The 17,154-nt window shown below is 40.6% G+C and overlaps 1 protein-coding gene across 5 annotated transcripts in view; it reads right to left on the reverse strand.

Moving 5' to 3' along the window:
• FRAS1 (Fraser extracellular matrix complex subunit 1) overlaps positions 1 to 17,154 on the reverse strand; it is a 445,842-nt gene that overhangs the window by 55,165 nt on the left and 373,523 nt on the right. For all 5 annotated transcript variants that reach the window (XM_073237418.1, XM_073237419.1, XM_073237416.1 and 2 more), the window contains 6 exons: positions 10,651 to 10,775; positions 10,223 to 10,363; positions 5,711 to 5,938; positions 3,502 to 3,615; positions 1,655 to 1,805; positions 437 to 596 (listed from right to left, as the gene is read on the reverse strand). In XM_073237418.1, coding sequence (XP_073093519.1) covers positions 437 to 596; positions 1,655 to 1,805; positions 3,502 to 3,615; positions 5,711 to 5,938; positions 10,223 to 10,363; positions 10,651 to 10,775 — 919 coding nt within the window. The remainder of the gene's footprint in view (positions 1 to 436; positions 597 to 1,654; positions 1,806 to 3,501; positions 3,616 to 5,710; positions 5,939 to 10,222; positions 10,364 to 10,650; positions 10,776 to 17,154) is intronic.

Raw genomic sequence — 17,154 nt, forward strand, 5'->3', positions numbered from 1 at the left:
TTTTCAGAACTTGAATGTATATATTTTTTTTCTCTATCAGTTCTAGTTTTGAGGATAGAAGCAAAAATACTTGTGGGAGAGGCAGTAAAGTCCAGTGGTTTAGACCACTAGGTTTAAACCCTGGTTGAACTGCTTATTTGCTCTGTGCTTTGGGGCACGTTGCTTAACTTCTTTTTGTCCCTATTGCTCTATTGTATTGGGGACAATAATAGTACTCACCTCATAATTGCAAGTATTAAGATGACATATATCAAGTACCTAGTCAGTGTCTGGTGCATATAATACCCAAGGAATATTTGGTGTAGTTTATTCTTGTTATTGGTTCTACCACCACCATCTCCCTAGATGACTAGAGCTGCCCCCCAGGGTGCTTCTGCTGGTTTCCTCTGCTAGCCTGCTTTGCTTCTTGAGAACGCACACACAGTGACACCTGTACCTGGTATATTTGAAGCTGATGAGGGACCACTGAACATGGAAGACATTGTCGCCCACCACATTAGGCTTACTGTCTTTCACCAGAAACTGAAAACTATCCATCACCTCGTGGATCTTCTCCTCATGCAACACGTAATGGATCAACCCCAAGTTCACATCCTCTGTGAGAAAAAAAGACACTTAATTAACAGGGATATATGGCAGCCTCACAGATTCCACACCAACACACCCCGTTTATTCTTCTAATGGATGACAGACACAAGTTATTTTCCCAAGAACAAAAAGGAATAGCAGTCTTAAAAAAAATAAATGTTTCTTCCAGATTTAAAAATAAAACCCTATAGCTCTGTGTAACAAAAGACCTGAAGTGCCCTTATGCTGTTATAAAATGAGAATCCCAGAGTCTTGGCAAAAATGTACTTTAATAATACCTATGGAATGTTAAAGGCAAATATGAGAAAACATGACTCCATCCTCCATGTATATGTGCTCATCCCCTCCCTTATTTCCATCTAAATAAGAGTCCTTGGAAGGCATGTGCTGCCAAGGAAAACTGGGGTTGGATTTAAAAAGCACTTACACAAGGCACAGGTAAAATGGGGTCCAGAGAGACACAAGACTGAGGACAGGGAGACAGGAAATGTGGCGTGTGAATTGTAAGATGCAGGCAGCTTTGCAGTGACTGCCCTCTATCAGTCTATCCTTGGAAGGAGTCTGAACAAGCTTATGAGAAGCTAAAATACAAAAGGGTCTGCTTGATGTAATTCAAAATAGGAAAATATTTCTGTTGAGCAACCTACCCATGCTGATTTTGGTTTCTTTGCTGAAGACTTAAAAAACAATCTACAACCCTTAGAGACCAAAAATAAACCACACAGGATCACAGGCCTTTCATAAATCCTGGTGGTTGTTTTTAGTTTTTGTTTTTAAAGTAAACCAAGCAGTATCATTTCCAGAAAACCTGGCCAAAACCTAAAACAATTTGGGAGCTGAGGAAGTGTGGTAAAGATGAAATTTTTTCCCCATAATTCAGAGTAATAGGAAAAAAATCAGGAGAAGTAAAATTCTGAAGTTGGATGGTTAGACAGTAAAAGATCTGTATGTCTGCAGTTAGGTTACTTAGGGTAAGTAGCTGGAAGTGGCTGTGAGAAAAACCAGGGAGGCAGGGAGAGTGCATTAGCCCAGATTCCTCCCCTGTCTCAGTTCCCCAAGGCCCCACCCTGTGTGAAAGTAACAGCAGGCCGGCCAGGCTGCAGCTTCCTCTCCACGTAGCCATGCTTCGGGCCTTCTGTTATCTCATAGACGAGCTGCAGGTCTGCGGTGTCCGGGTCCGTGGTCAGCAGTTCCTTCTTGGTGATCAGGTTGGTTGCCTGGAATAGAAACCCATTAAATTTAATTCCTGACGTGGGAATAAAGCCAGAACAAGACCCTCTGCAGGCTTAATTTAGTCCAACAATGATTTACTGAGCTACATTTACTGCACAGAAAACTGTCAGGATGGAAGAGGCTATGAGGATAGAAAGTATCCCAGCCTCTGCACTTGAGGTGTTCACACAACTGGGAAAGAAAGGCTCGTGAGCAGGGTAATTGTGGCAAGAGCTAGAACGAGAGATACAAAAAGAGCACTGTATGCTTTCTGAGAATGAGAGAAATTAATTCCATCTGCCAATGGGGATGGAGGTACTTGAGGTGATGCAATATGAGTTTGGCCTTTAAAGAAAATTGGGATTTTGAAAGAATGCTACAATACAGAGAAGATAGCCACTTTATACCTTACAATGCTTGAAATTGAGCAAGACATATATATACCTGATACCCCAATACTGCCCAAATATGCTGGCAGCATTTTAATTCACTTACTTGTTCCTTCATTCAACAAATATTTAGTGAGAGCAAGGATTTGAGAGAGTAAATGGGTGGTCAACAGTATTAAACATAACTAGATCTGTAAAACAAGGGCATATAGGTGACCTCTGGATTTGGCAAATAGAGGTCATTGGTAACTTTAGTGAGAGTCACGGCAACAGGGCAGGAATGGGAATAGAAAGCTAATTGGAGAGTGGCAAGAAGAGAATGGAATGGTTCTGAATATGGAGAAAAAGACCAAATAGGGCCTGAGGGGAATTCATACTAATTTTGTTTCATACATTAAAAAAAAGTTCCAACCAGTTCAGTGGAAAGCTATGACACAACAACTACATATACAACCAACTAGTGAGCTCTGTGGAGATGCAAAAAATCCATATTCCAGTGGATACACCGCACACAAAAGCAGGACATTAGTTCCCAAGCTGAACTGAAGAAGTATGTGTGTTTGTGTAGGGATGAGCAGTTTCTGACATGTTACCAGGTGAGAATTGTGGCCTATCTTAAAATGATCAAACTGGGACTGAGGAAAAGGAAAAAGAAATTTTTCAAGTAGAATTCCTCTAAGAACACTCACCTACAAAAATACATCCTTCCCATATATGGCATATTCCAGATATTTCCCCAAATCCATCCTCTCATTCTTCTAGTTACCAAATTTTTAGCTGAGCACCTACCTGCCCAGCTACAGACAGTATTTCCCAGCCTCCCATGTTACTTGCCTAATGAGTATGAATGCAAGTGATGTGTTTAATTCCTGCATAACTTGCTGAGGATGAAGTTCCTGGCCCTCTACTGCTCTGTTTTCCTCTTCCCATGGGCTGGAATATGGAAAACGTTTGGCCATGCCATCAATAACAAAATCATTCAGTGATGGTAGAACAATAGGAGAGAGAAAATCTGCATTTCTGAATGGTCATGTGGAGCCTTTGACTACTGACTTCCACCCTATATGTGAGGGGAAAAAAAAAACTAAACTCCTATCTTGTTTGACATTTTGGAGGTCATTTTGTAAAAATACCTTAAATTACACACAGTCCTAATCAGAATCATGGAGCTCTCCAATCTCAGGGAAAAGTGGCTCACTTAGGGAAGGATAAACATGAGTTGGACTGAGGTTCTATTCCTATTCAAGAGTTATATGAATTAAAACATAGCCCAGGTTGGTCAGTGTGAATATGGCAGATGGAAAGGCCTCACCTTGCCATCCATATACTCCAGCCATTGAAGGCCCAGGTTAGTGACGACTCTAGGGCTGCCGTTGTCCACGGGGAGGATGGCTACTCGGAACTGCTGAGGTGCAGCCGTCATAACCTGTGGGGGAAAAACCAGAGAGGAAACTGTATCACTCAGACATGTGAAACATGTCAGGCCCAGGACCTACAAAACTGGAATCCCTGAAATGTGTTGACACTTCAGGTTGGGCAACTGAACCAGCTTCCATTATTTCCATTACTTCCATTACCTGACAGGAGGCTTAAGAGAGAATACGGATTGATAAAGTGGGGAAAACAGGAAAGGAAAGTAAGAAACAAGGGGATTCTCACTGGCATTTCAAGGGTTATGGAAGCTGACTTTCACATACCTATGCATTCTTCAGTTGAGTTCAGTATTGCCCTGAGGTGAAATAATAAACAAAACATTTCCCTTTCAATAAGTCTTGTTAAAATTTTCATGAGAGGTGGACAGAAATTATCATTAAAATGTTAATGTCAAAGTCTCCTGGTGGGATTTTGCCAGATGTAAAAAGAGACTTCATGGGAGGAGATTTTCCTTTTTTTGCTCCGAGAGAGTGTCTATATGGGGAAAGGAGGCAGAAGAAATCAAGAATAAAAGCGTTTGTGGGAATAGTGAGCAGAAATTTGGGTTTGTGATTTCATTCTCACACAGATACACATGCATTGACATGACATGTGCCTGGGGAGTCCGGACGTGCCCCTCACCATTTCTGCATCCTTCAGGCAGGTGCACAGGGCAGCAAGATGCTGGCTCTTCAATCTCCTATGATTCTCCTCCTAAGTAATTTCCATTTTTAAAATAAAATAATGGTCCCTCTGGAGACCTACTGTGACCTTTCATGTCTATCAGAGAGGTATCCTTCTTGCTGATTCATCCTGAAATCATTTTTCTCTCCTGAAAGTCAAACTAATGAGATGCAGCTACAGTTTGGGAAAGAAAAAATAAAAGCAGTGACTTGCCAGGTGGTGATACAGTGCAGACACTGAAACGGCAGGATATCCCAGGAGCCATCCCACTGACACCTCGGCCACTTGAGAATGACCTTCACACAGGCTGTTTGTCTCTAAAGGAGACAGGAGAATCTTTCCTCCACAAAAAGAATCATTCCCATTCATTGTCCAAGTGTGAAAGGAACTCTGCACGACTGAGAAGCTGACACTTTCGTTATTGTGGAAGTAGAGTCAGGTCACTAAAACTGCTGCTGCTGAGTCAGACACATATGTGTGAGATGCAGGAATGTCCAGAAGCCTACCTTTTACCAAAGATGCAATAATTCCCAGGGGAAGGTTCTGGTACTGTAAGAGACCTAGCTAAGGAATGAAGAAATGAGTGAAGATGATAGGGTGGGTAGTGGGGGGCTACCTTAGAGTTTCCCCTGGACACCTGGATATCAGAAGGGAGTAATTCTCTTAAGGCAGTAAAGCTTGACAACCACATGACCGCAAGGAAAAAACATCTTCACCTGTTTCACAAGCTGCTCCTAAAATGGCGATAATGATGATGATTACAGATACAGTTCATTGGATATTTCCTGCATTAGGCACTGGGCTAAGTACTTTATGTATAATATGAGGGTAGATACGCCCCACTTTGAAGATAGGGAAACTGAGGCTCAGAAAGGTTAAATGACTAGCAAAGACATTTCAGCTAGTAAGTGACAGAGCTAGAATTTAAGTCAGCATCTTTGGATGCAAAAGCCATACTCTTAACCACAGGAATTCTTCATGATATTGAGAAACTCTGTCTGGCTGAGGGGACATATAAAAGAGAAAGGCAATCTAGAACCATATGATATTATTGAAAAACCAGATGAAAGAATAACTAAGGAGTAAATGGTGGGTGAAAAGGAAAGAAGAAATGACAGCAGTAATAATGACAGTAACTCTCACCTCCTACTGTTGAGTGCTCACTGTTTGCCAACAGTCCTAAGCACTTTATGTTGATTGCCTCCATTAAGCCTTAGATGAACTGAAGTTGCTGATTACTTTTGCATCCATTTTACAGACAAAAAGCTGAGGCTTCAAGAGGTTAACTAGTTTGCTCTGGCCAATTAGTAAGTGACAGAACAAGAATGCAAACAACGCCATCCTTAGTCAAAATGTCATGTTTTGCCTCTAATAAACTCTGGCATGCTTTGCATGCCTCCCTGTCCGTTATTTTAACCCCTTACCTCTTTTCCTCCTTCCTCAATAATAAAGAAGGGATTCGTCCCATCAGAAACTATAAAGGTGAACCGGTCTTTGAGGGAGTTGCTGCCATCATGGCTGTAGCTGACCCGGTTCTGGTAGATGTCTTCCATGGTGAAGGTGGAGGTGTGCTGAGAACGCTGCCCATTACTGGTTCGCTCGATGGTGCCGTGGCGTGGGGGCTGCACAATGGTGAATGTGACAGACTTGGCCTATCGAGGAGGGAAAAAACAGGAGGAGAAGGGAAGTGCATAACAGAAACCAGGTAAGTGAGTGATGGCCAAGAGGCAGTCAAGGGTAGCCAAAACAAAAGACATTTATAAAATAAGGATTGCATTTCCTTTATAGTTAAGGAGAGAAATTATATTGGTTACAGCAACTGAACTTATTCTGGTGTCTTCAGTTGTAAGACTAAAACATTTAAATTTGTTATTTTAATTTGTTCATTTCTGATTCTGTTTACGTGTGTAGACTCTCTTTTTTTCTTGATAAATCTGGCCAGGGGCTTATCTATTTTGTTTATTTTCTCAAAGAACCAGCTCATGGTTTCCTTAGTTCTTTCTATTGTTTTAGTCTTCTCAATTTCATTTATTTCTTCTCTCCTAGTGACTTTGGGCCTCATTTGTTCTTCTTTTTCTAGTTTCATTAATTGTGAGTTTAGACTATTCATTTGAGACTGTTCTTTCTTGAGAGAGGCCTGTATTGTTATAAACTTTCCTCTTAGAACTGCCTTCACTGCCTCCCACAGAAGTTGGGGTGTTGAGCTGTTATTTTCATTTGTCTCCATATATTGTCTGATCTCTGTTTTAATTTGGCCATTGATCTATTGATCATTAGGAGCATGTTGTTAAGCCTCCATGTGTTTGTGGGCATTTTTGTTTTCTTTGCACAATTTATTTCTAGTTTCGTACCTTTGTAGTCTGCGAAGCTGGTTGGCACAATTTCAGTCTTTTTGAATTTACTGAGGCTCTTTTTGTGGCCTAGTATGTGATCTATTCTGGAAAACATTCCACGTACACTTGGGAAGAATGTGTATCATGCTGCTTTTGAGTGGAGTGTTCTGTTGATGTCTGTTAGGTCCATCTGTTCTAATGCATTATTCAGTGCCTCTGTCTCCTTACTTATTTTCTGTCTGATTAATCTGTCTTTTGATGTGAGTGGTGTGCTGAAGTTTCCTAAGATGAATGCATTGCATTCTATTTTCCCCTTTCATCATTTTTATTTGTTTCACATATGTGGGTGCTCCTGTGTTGGGTGCATAGATATTTGTAATGGTTATATCCTCTTGTTGGACTGACCCCTTTATCATTATGTAATGTCCTTCTTTGTTTCTTATTTTCTTTGTTCTGAAGTTGATTTTGTCTGATATAAGTACTGCTACTCCTGCATATTTCTCCCTATTGTTTGCATGAAATATCTTTTTCCATCCCTTCATCACTTTTAGTCTGTGTATGTCTTTGGGCTTGAAGTAAATCTCTTGTAGGCAGCATATAGATGGGTCTTGTTTTTTTACCCATTCTGCAACTCTATGGCTTTTGGTGCATCCAGTCAATTTACATTTAAGGTGATTATCAATAGATCTGTACTTATTTCCATTGTAGGCTTTAGATTTGTGGTTACCAAAGGTTCAAGAATAGCTTCCTTACTATCTATTTATCTTAAATTGTTTATTACTCTATTTCAAACATAATCTAAAGGTTCTTTCCCCTGCCCCCTTCTTCCTCCTCCTCCAGTCTTTATATATTAGGTGTCATATTCTGTACTCTTTGTGTATCCCTTGACTAACTTTGTGAGTAGCTGATTTATTTTGTATTGGCTTAGTAATTAATTGATCTGCTAACTTTACTGTGGGTTTATTTTCTCTGGTGACAGCTATTCAGCTCTAGGAGCATTTCCATCTATAACATATCTTGTAGAGATGGTTTGGTGGTGGTGAAATCCCTCAACTTTTGCTTATCTGGAAATTGTTTAATTCCTGCTACAAATTTAAATGATAATCTTGCCAGGTAGAGTATTCTTGGTTGGAGGCCCTTCTATTTCATTACATTAATTATATCATGCTACTCCCTTCTGGTTTATAAGGTTTCTGCTCAGAAGTTTGCTGACAGTCTGATGGGATTTTATTTATAAGTGATCTTTTTTCTCTCTCTGGCTGCTTTCAATACTCTTTCCTTGTCCTTGATCTTTTCCATTTTAATTATTAAATGTCTTGGTGTTGTCTTCCTAGAGTTCCTTATGTTGGGAGGTATCTGCACATCCATGATGTGAGTGACTTTTTCCTTCCCCAGACTGGGGAAGTTTTCAACAATTATTTCCTCAAAAAGACTTTTTATCTCCTTTTCTCTCTTCTTCTGGTACCCCTATAATGCAAATATTGTTCTGTTTGGATTGGCCACATAGCTCTCTTACTATTCTTTCATTCCTAGAGATACTTTATTTCTTTCTATGCCTCAGCTTCTTTGTTTTCCTGTTCTCTATTTCATTTACCATGTCTTCTACCTCATCTAATCTACTTCTAAATCTCTCCATTGTATGTTTCATTTCAGACACTGTATTTTTCAAGGTTTCTATCTCTTTGTTGAAGTCCTCCCTGAGATCTTAAATATTTTTTCTGTAGCTCTGTGAGCATGCTTATGACTTCTATTTTGAAATCTTATCAAGAAGATTGGTGATTTGTTTCACTAATCCCTCTTTCTGGTGTTTTTTTCTTATAATTTTGTTTGGACCAAATTTCTTTGCCACTTCATATTTTTAGTGTTTCCTATGGAATAATAACATTATGTAGGCGGCACCCCCTATTGCCCAGAAGCTCTGCTCTGTGGAGCTGCTGTGCACCTGCAGCAATAGCAGGCGTTGCTGGTGAGCAGAACTGGTGCCTGTCAGGAGGAAAGAGCTCAGCTCAGAGGGTTTCCAGCCTTTCCAGCTATAGCACCTGCCTCCGCTGCCAGGTCCAGTGGGCCATGCATGCAGGAAGGAGCCTCTGTGCTATGTATGCCCCTGTAGCTGCTGTGATCAGAGCCACCCTCTGGTTGGCCTGGCATGATGTCAGGGATGGCAGGTGAGTGGAACTGGCACCTGCTGGGAGAAATGAGTGGCAGGCTGTGTACGACAGTGGTGGGCCTTGAGCCTGCATTGCCAGCCAGGGGGATGGAGTATCTGAAGCTCCTGAGAGTTCCCCACCTACTGGACTAAGTGTGCTGGGAAGGTTTTGTCCACCTCCCCTTTCTCCTGAGCAGCCAGCTCTGTGTAATCTTTGCACCTTTAACATCCCACTTGCTGCTGGGAAGTCCTTCAAACTGCCCTCCTTTCTTTTCTCCCAGGGGACCAGTTGTACATACCTGTTTTCCACAAGTGGCTAGAATCTCAGTCTCTGAGTATTCTGCCTGTATTTGCATTCCAAACCCACTGATCTCCAGTGCACTATACAATGTGGGTTCGTGCTTCTGGAAATCTCCAGGGCTGGGTGTACAGCAGTCATGGTCTTGTATTCCATCTCTGATCCATTTCTCTTCCTCCTGCCTGTGGGCTGGAATGGTAGGAGTGCTCGGGTCCTGTCAGATGGCAGCTTTGCTATTTTACCTTTTACTGTGAGGTCTTCTCTTTTGCCCCAGATGTAGGCAGTCTCTTCTGCAGTCTTCAGGTCACTCTTTCAGGATTAGTTTTATTTGCTGTATTTCCGTGTTTCATGTGATTTTGGGAGGAGGTTTCTGCCTCACTTCTCATGCTGCCATCTTTTACCCCAAGACTGACAGTCCTTACTTTATTTTTTTTCACAGCATTTATCACATCTGATAGATATTATGTGTTTCTTCTTGTCTGTCGACCTAATCAAAGTTTGAAAACCTCCTAAAGCTGGAATCTCTTTTGTTCACAACTCTGTCTTTAGAGCTTAGAGCAAAGCCTGGCACTTGGTGGGTGATTACATATTTGATGAAAGAATAAATGAATGAATGAGTGCTGGCACAGGGAAGGATTTATACAGAGTAATTAATGAAAACTGATTTAACTCTTTTATAGGAGTTAGATCATGCCAAAATGTAAGACACTTTAATCTGAAAGCACCATGAGGATAAGAGTTTTGTTTCCACATGCCCATTTTACTATACAAAGCCTAGCTCTCCAAGGGTAGTCAAATTGCATCATGAGTTGCCCTCCAGAGAAGTCTGAGTGAAGGAGTAAAATGGTGGGGGGTGGTGGGCAGAAATAGTGCATCATGAATTGTGATAAAAAAATATGCATGTTAAAAGAATTTTAACATGTAATCAGGGGAGAGGGTGAATGTTTTTAGGGTTTCAGAAAGAGATTAAAAACCATTTGATCTCAAATGTGTTAGCTTCTCTTTTCCAGAAGACATGGTATCTCTGGTCTTTAAGCCTTCAAGGATGCATGTGCCAACCTTACCATCTACCCTACCCTCAGGATGCACAGGCACAAAGCAACCGATGCCCCCCGATCTGCCTCTCCTTTAGCCAGAGAACCTGGGGGAGCACTCTTACCTCTGTGTCTGCATCCACTGCCTTGAGCTCAAACTCTGTGATGGTCTTCCTCACACCCTCCTGGACCTGCATTCCTATGTTCTGTACAACTGGCAGTGAATCATCCACAGGGCGAAGAGTGATGTGGAAAGTCTGAGTCACCTACAATGGCAGAGAATGCAGGTGGGACACCTGTCCCTGGCACCCACCCAAGTGGAAGGGGGCTCTACTTTCCCTGTCACCATTCCTGGCATGACTGACTGACCAGAAACCCAAAAGGGAGCTCTCTTTGGCAAGTATCCCTGGGGCTGTCAGAAACTACCTCAATCCTTGTCTGAGAGCAGGTGAAAATGAAACTCGCATAACACTAGTCACTGTGCACACTCCATTCATGGAAGACTGTGCTGAGTCCACCCCCACTCAAGATGGGAATCAAGGTCCTCACCTACCTCATTGACTCCGTCTGACAGCGTAAAGCTGAAGGCATCTGAATGTCTCTCAGTCTCACTGGTGTGGATATACTGAATATTTCGTGAGGTCAGGTCAGCTTGAGTGAAGGAACTAATCTGGATACCTAGCAAAAGGGGAAGAGAGAACCAGGGACAGGATGTCAAAATCCTTCTAAGCTGTCCTTCTAAGGTTAGGGAAACACCATACTCTCATCAGACAGAGTCCTTTGTATTTTCTTAAAGCAACTACATGCTTCCCTCTAAGACCTTGTATTTTTATTTTTTTCTACAACAGCATATGTTCTGTGGGAGCACATGTTAACTTAATTATCCAGACTTCTACTGTGTGCCAAGCCAACAGCAGGTGCTCAATAATGTTACTCTCCTTTCTCTTGGGGCTTATGTATGCAGGTCAACTCTGTGAAAAGTAAGGCCATTCCTTATTCTCCAAACTCCTTTCTCCTAAGTTTTATATTCCCCTATAGCTTTCCAATCCTTTCTGAAAACCATCCCTAATTTAATACTGTGGATGGTTTAGTTTTTGAGCACTGAAGGTGTGTGGCTTACCTAAACATAGACTCTTCCTGTGACTGGTAAGCCATCTACGATCTCACTGCATATTCTTCAAGATCCCTCTCACCTCTCAGGTCTATGATTCTAGTTTCTCCTATACCACTTCAGCCAGGCTTACTATAGGACTTTGGGATTTGAGCAATCCTTCTATATGAAATCTAAAATGACCTAGGAAAACAGTATCCTTTATTACATATAGAGAGAATGTCTTAAGTGTTTTTTTAGAGTTGTTTTAAAAGTAAAAAAAATTTTTTAAGTGATTTAAAATAATGCCAAGGTATCCCACAAAAGAATAGTATCTCAGTGTTTTTAAATGTCCAACAACATTTAGCAAATCAGCCCAGACAAACTCTTTTGTCTACTCTGGGGCTTCTGGGGTTCTTACTCTGGTGCAAACCAAGACTCAAACAAATTATATCTTTTAGTCCCTTAGCACAAATTCCCTCTTTCTGATTCTGGGTATTGGGATATTAATCCACTTAATCTGGTCCTTTGGTTTGGTCCTGAAATTCATTTGCTGCTTCCTGGGATTTATTTGTCATTGTTAATCTGGGCAAAAGCAGTTTGGCTTTTCTGTAAAAAAAAAAACAGAGCAATTCTCCTATGACCGTTTTACATTTAACTGTGATATCAGTATCACTGCTATACCTTAAAAAAGAAAACCAACCGGTATGGCTTACATTTGCATCTCTCTCTATCATCTGAAATTTGTCACTATGATATAACAGCCTCCTGAATATTGGGGCATTCATTTTTTTGATGAGCAATTTATATTTCTGTGCTTGCTACATCAGCTCTTGATAGGCCAAAAATGTAGCCTCCTGTCTTACTGATTTGTCTTGAGGCTCAGGACAGAAATCCATACCATTCTTTAAAAATTTAATGACTTCAGACTGACCACACTGAGAAATTTAAATCTCTTCCCTTGCTGTGAATCTATCCTCACAGCTCATGGGGAAAACTTGACTGGATTCTTACAGTCAAATGGTTACCTAGTTCACTGTTCCCTTTATGAGAGTCTAAGACTGATTAAGAAAGTTGGTAGATTTTTCCTACCTCTTGAGAATGAAGCTCTGGGATTGATCTTTTCTAAAACATTTTTTATTGAGAGGAAATTGACATATAACAAATTACATTTGAAGTGTACAGTTTATAGTTTTTGGCACATCCATGAAACCATCACCTCAATCCAAACAGTGAACATATCCATCACTCCAGAAATATCCAATTGGTGTTCTGTAATCCTTCCATCTGGACCTTTCCTGGCCTTTACCTAATTCCAAAGAAACAAATGAACTGTTTTCTGTCCCTATAGATTAGCTGATGCTTTCTCTATTTTTTAAATAAATAGAATCATACAGTATGTACTACTTCATACATGGTTTCTTTCACTTAGCATAACTATTTTGAGATTCACCCATATTAAAGGATGTATTAATAAATAGTTCATTTCTTTTTATTGCTGAGTAGTATTCCATTACAGGGATATATCATGATTTGTCCATTCACCTGTTGATAGACATTGATTTCTAGTTTTGGGCTATTACAAATAAAGTTGCTATGATCATTTGTGCACAAGTCTTTGTATGGACATGTTTTCACTCTTCCTGGGAAAATCTCTAAAGAGTGTAATGCATGGTTGGTGTACACTTAACTTTTTAGGAGACTGCCAAACTATTTTCCAAAGGGGTAGTACCATTTCACATTCCCACCATCAGTGCATGAGATCTCTGGTGTTTGCCTTAGTGGGACTTTCCTGGTCTGATCTAGTAATCATTGAACACCTATTATGTGCACTGTTTCAGGCTTGCTTATATATATATATATATATATATATATATATATATATATATATTGAGTTTTACCTTTTAACAACTCCTGAAAGCCAAGGTTGGAATATTACCACCATTTTTCTAGATTATGCCATGAAGAAAATTAGAAAAGCTGTGTGACTTATCTGAGGTCACACAGCTAATAAGAGAGTAATGTTGGGACTGGAATTCATGGTTGTGTAACTCCAATGTTTATGCTTATTGGAGTACTTTTTGTACAACTCATCTAGCCTTTTCAGGCTAGGCAAGGAGCTTCTCGGATTTTAACTTTATCCATTAATTTTTTTCAATATAAAATAATATATGCCTATGAAAGAAAATGTGAAAAACATAGAAAAGTAGTGAAGAATAACAAAAGCCAGTCATAGATCTACCACTGAAATAGCACCATTAAAATATCTTTGAACTGGGAGGAGCCAAGATGGCGGCGTGAGTAGGACAGTGGGAATCTCCTCCCAAAAACATATATATTTTTGAAAATACAACAAATACAACTAATCCTAAAAGAGAGACCAGAAGACACAGGACAACAGCCAGACCACATCCACACCTGCGAGAACCCAGCACCTGGTGAAAGGGGTAAGATACAAGCCGCAGCCTGGTGGGACCTGAGGCCCCTCACCCCAGCTCCTGGCGGGAGGAGAGGAGTCGGAGTGGGTAGGGAGAGGGAGCCCAGGACTGCTAAACACCCAGTTCTAGCCATCCGCACCAAAGCGCACACACAGTGTATGCGTGGGGTCCTGGATACTAGGGAAACAGGACAGTAAGACCTGTGAGTGGGTCCCAAAGCCAGCGCCCCCGTGACAAAGAAATGCGAGTGCTTTTTGAAAGTCTTAAAGGGACAGGGACCCCAAAGCTGGATGGAAGCATCCCGGGACACAGTCCAGTAGCTGGAAATTCCAGGAAACTCTGGGCGTACTAACCCCCTGAGCAACAGCTCTGAGACCCCTCACGGAGGTAAACAGCCAAACAGCCCCCCGTCTATTACCCCTCCGAGGCCCTGCCATAGCAGAGCAGCTGCCTGAGGCAGGCCATGCCCACAGCAAGGGAGCTTCCTCCATACAGGTTGGGCAAGACACAGAGACCCAGTCTGCATGCAATTGCCCAACACAAGCCACTAGGGGTTGCAGTTGTCCCAGTAAAGAAAGGCCAGGAGCAAGTGGAAAGACTTGGTTCTCCCAGCTGACAGACGAGTCAATAGCTCACCATTGCAACTATCAACATGAAAAGGCAAAAAAATTTGATCCAGACAAGACTAACCCAGACAGCTTCGACATCTTCTACATCTTCCCCTGAGAAGGAACCTGGGGAGATAGATTTAACCAGTCTTCCTGAAAAAGAATTCAAAAGAAAAGTCATAACCATGCTGATGGAATTGCACAGAAATACGCAAGAACTAAGGAGGAAGAATACAGAAATAAAACAAACTCTGGAAGACTTCAAAACAGAATGGACAAGATGCAAGAGAGCATTAATGGACTAGAAAACAGAACAGGAATGCAGAGAAGCTGATACAGAGAGAGATAAAAGAATCTCCAGGAATGAAAGAATTTTAAGAGAACTGTGTGACCAATCGAAACGGAACAATATCCGCATTACAGGAGTACCAGAAGAAGAAGAGACAGAAAAAGGGATAGAAAGTGTCTTTGAAGAAATAATTGCTGAAAACTTCCCCAAACTACGGGAGGAAATGGCCTCTCACACCAGAGAGGTACACAGAACTTCCATGACAAGGGATCCAAGGAGGGCAACACCAAGACACATAATAATTAAAATGGCAAAGATCAAAGATAAGGACAGAGTATTAAAGGCAGCTAGAGAGAAAAAAGAGGTCACCTACAAAGGAAAACCCATCAGACTATCATCAGACTTCTCAACAGAAACCCCTACAGGCCAGAAGAGAATGGCATGATATACTTAATGCAATGAAACAGAAGGGCCTCGAACCAAGATTACTGTATCCAGCATGATTATCATTTAAATATGAAGGAGGGATTAAACAATTCCCAGACAAGCAAAAGTTGAGGGAATTTGCCTCGCACAAGCCACCTCTACAGGGCATCTTAAAGGGACTGCTCTAGATGGGAGCACTCCTAAAAAGAGCACAGAACAAAACACCCAACATATGAAGAAGGGAGGAGGAGGAATAAGAAGGTAGAGAAATAAAGAATCATCAGACCATGTTTATAATAGCTCAATAAGCGAGTTAAGTTAGACAGTAAGATAGTAAAGAAGCTAACCTTGAACCTTTAGTAACCACAAACTTAAAGCCTGCAATGGCAATAAGTACATACCTTTCAATAATCACCCTAAATGTAAAGGGACTGAATACACCAATCAAAAGACACAAAGTAATAGAATGGATAAAAAAGCAAGACCCATCCATATGCTGCTTACAAGAGACTCGCCTCAAACCCAAAGACATGCACAGACTTAAAGTCAAGGGATGGAAAAAGATATTTCATGCGAACAACAGAGAGAAAAAAGCAGGTGTTGCAATACTAGTATCAGACAAAATACACTTCAAAATAAAGAAAGTAACAAAAGATAAAAAGGACATTACATAATGATAAAGGGCTCAGTCCAACAAGAGGATATAACCATTATAAATATATATGCACCCAATACAGGGGCACCAACATATGTAAAACAAATACTAACAGAATTAAAGGAGGAAATAGAATGCAATGCATTCATTTTGGGAGACTTCAACACACCACTCACTCCAAAGGACAGATCCACCAGACAGAAAATAAGTAAGAACACAGAGGCACGGAACAACACACTAGAACAGATGGACCTAATAGACATCTACAGAACTCTACATCCAAAAGCAACAGGATACACATTCTTCTCAAGTGCACATGGAACATTTTCCAGAATAGACCACATACTAGGCCACAAAAAGAGCCTCAGTAAATTCCAAAAGATTGAAATACTACCAACCAACTTTTCAGACCACAAAAGCATAAAACTAGAAATAAATTGTACAAAAAAAGCAAAAAGGCTCACAAACACATGGAGGCTTAACAACACGCTCCTAAATAATCAATGGATCAATGACCAAATCAAAATGGAGATCCAGCAATATATGGAAACAAACGACAACAACAACACAAAGCCCCAACTACTGTGGGATACAGCAAAAGCAGTCTTAAGAGGAAAGTATACAGCAATCCAGGCATATTTAAAGAAGGAAGAACAATCCCAAATGAATGGTTTAATGTCACAATTATCAAAATTGGAAAAAGAAGAACAAATGAGGCCTAAGGTCAGCAGAAGGAGGGACATAATAAAGATCTGAGAAGAAATAAATAAAATTGAGAAGAATAAACCAATAGCAAAGATCAATGAAACCAAGAGCTGGTTCTTCGAGAAAATAGACAAAATAGATAAGCCTCTAGTCAGACTTATTAAGAGGAAAAGAGAGTCAACACACATCAACAGAATCAGAAACGAGAAAGGAAAAATCATGACGGACCCCACAAAAATACAAAGAATTATTAGAGAGTACTATGAAAACCTATATGCTAACAAACTGGGAAACCTAGGAGAAATGGACAACTTCCTAGAAAAATACAACCTTCCAAGACTGACCCAGAAAGAAACAGAAAATCTAAACAGACCAATTACCAGCAATGAAATTGAAGCAGTAATCAAAAAACTACCCAAGAACAAAACCCCCGGGCCAGATGGATTTACCTCGGATTTTATCAGACATACAGAGAAGATATAATACCCATTCTCCTTAAAGTTTTTCAAAAAATAGAAGAGGAGGGAATACTCCCAAACTCATTCTATGAAGTCAACATCACCCTAATACCAAAACCAGGCAAAGACCCCACCAAAAAAGAGAACTACAGACCAATATCCCTGATGAATGTAGATGCAAAAATACTCAACAAAATATCAGTAAACCGAATTCAACAGTATATCAAAAGGATCATACACCATGACCAAGTGGGATTCATTCCAGGGATGCAAAGATGGTACAACATTTGAAAATCCATCAACATCATCCACCACATCAACAAAAAGAAGGACAAAAACCACATGATCATCTCCATAGATGCTGAAAAAGCATTCGATAAAATTCAAC

The sequence above is a fragment of the Manis javanica genome, chromosome 5 (genome assembly GCF_040802235.1).
Source record: "Manis javanica isolate MJ-LG chromosome 5, MJ_LKY, whole genome shotgun sequence".
NCBI lineage: Eukaryota > Metazoa > Chordata > Mammalia > Pholidota > Manidae > Manis > Manis javanica.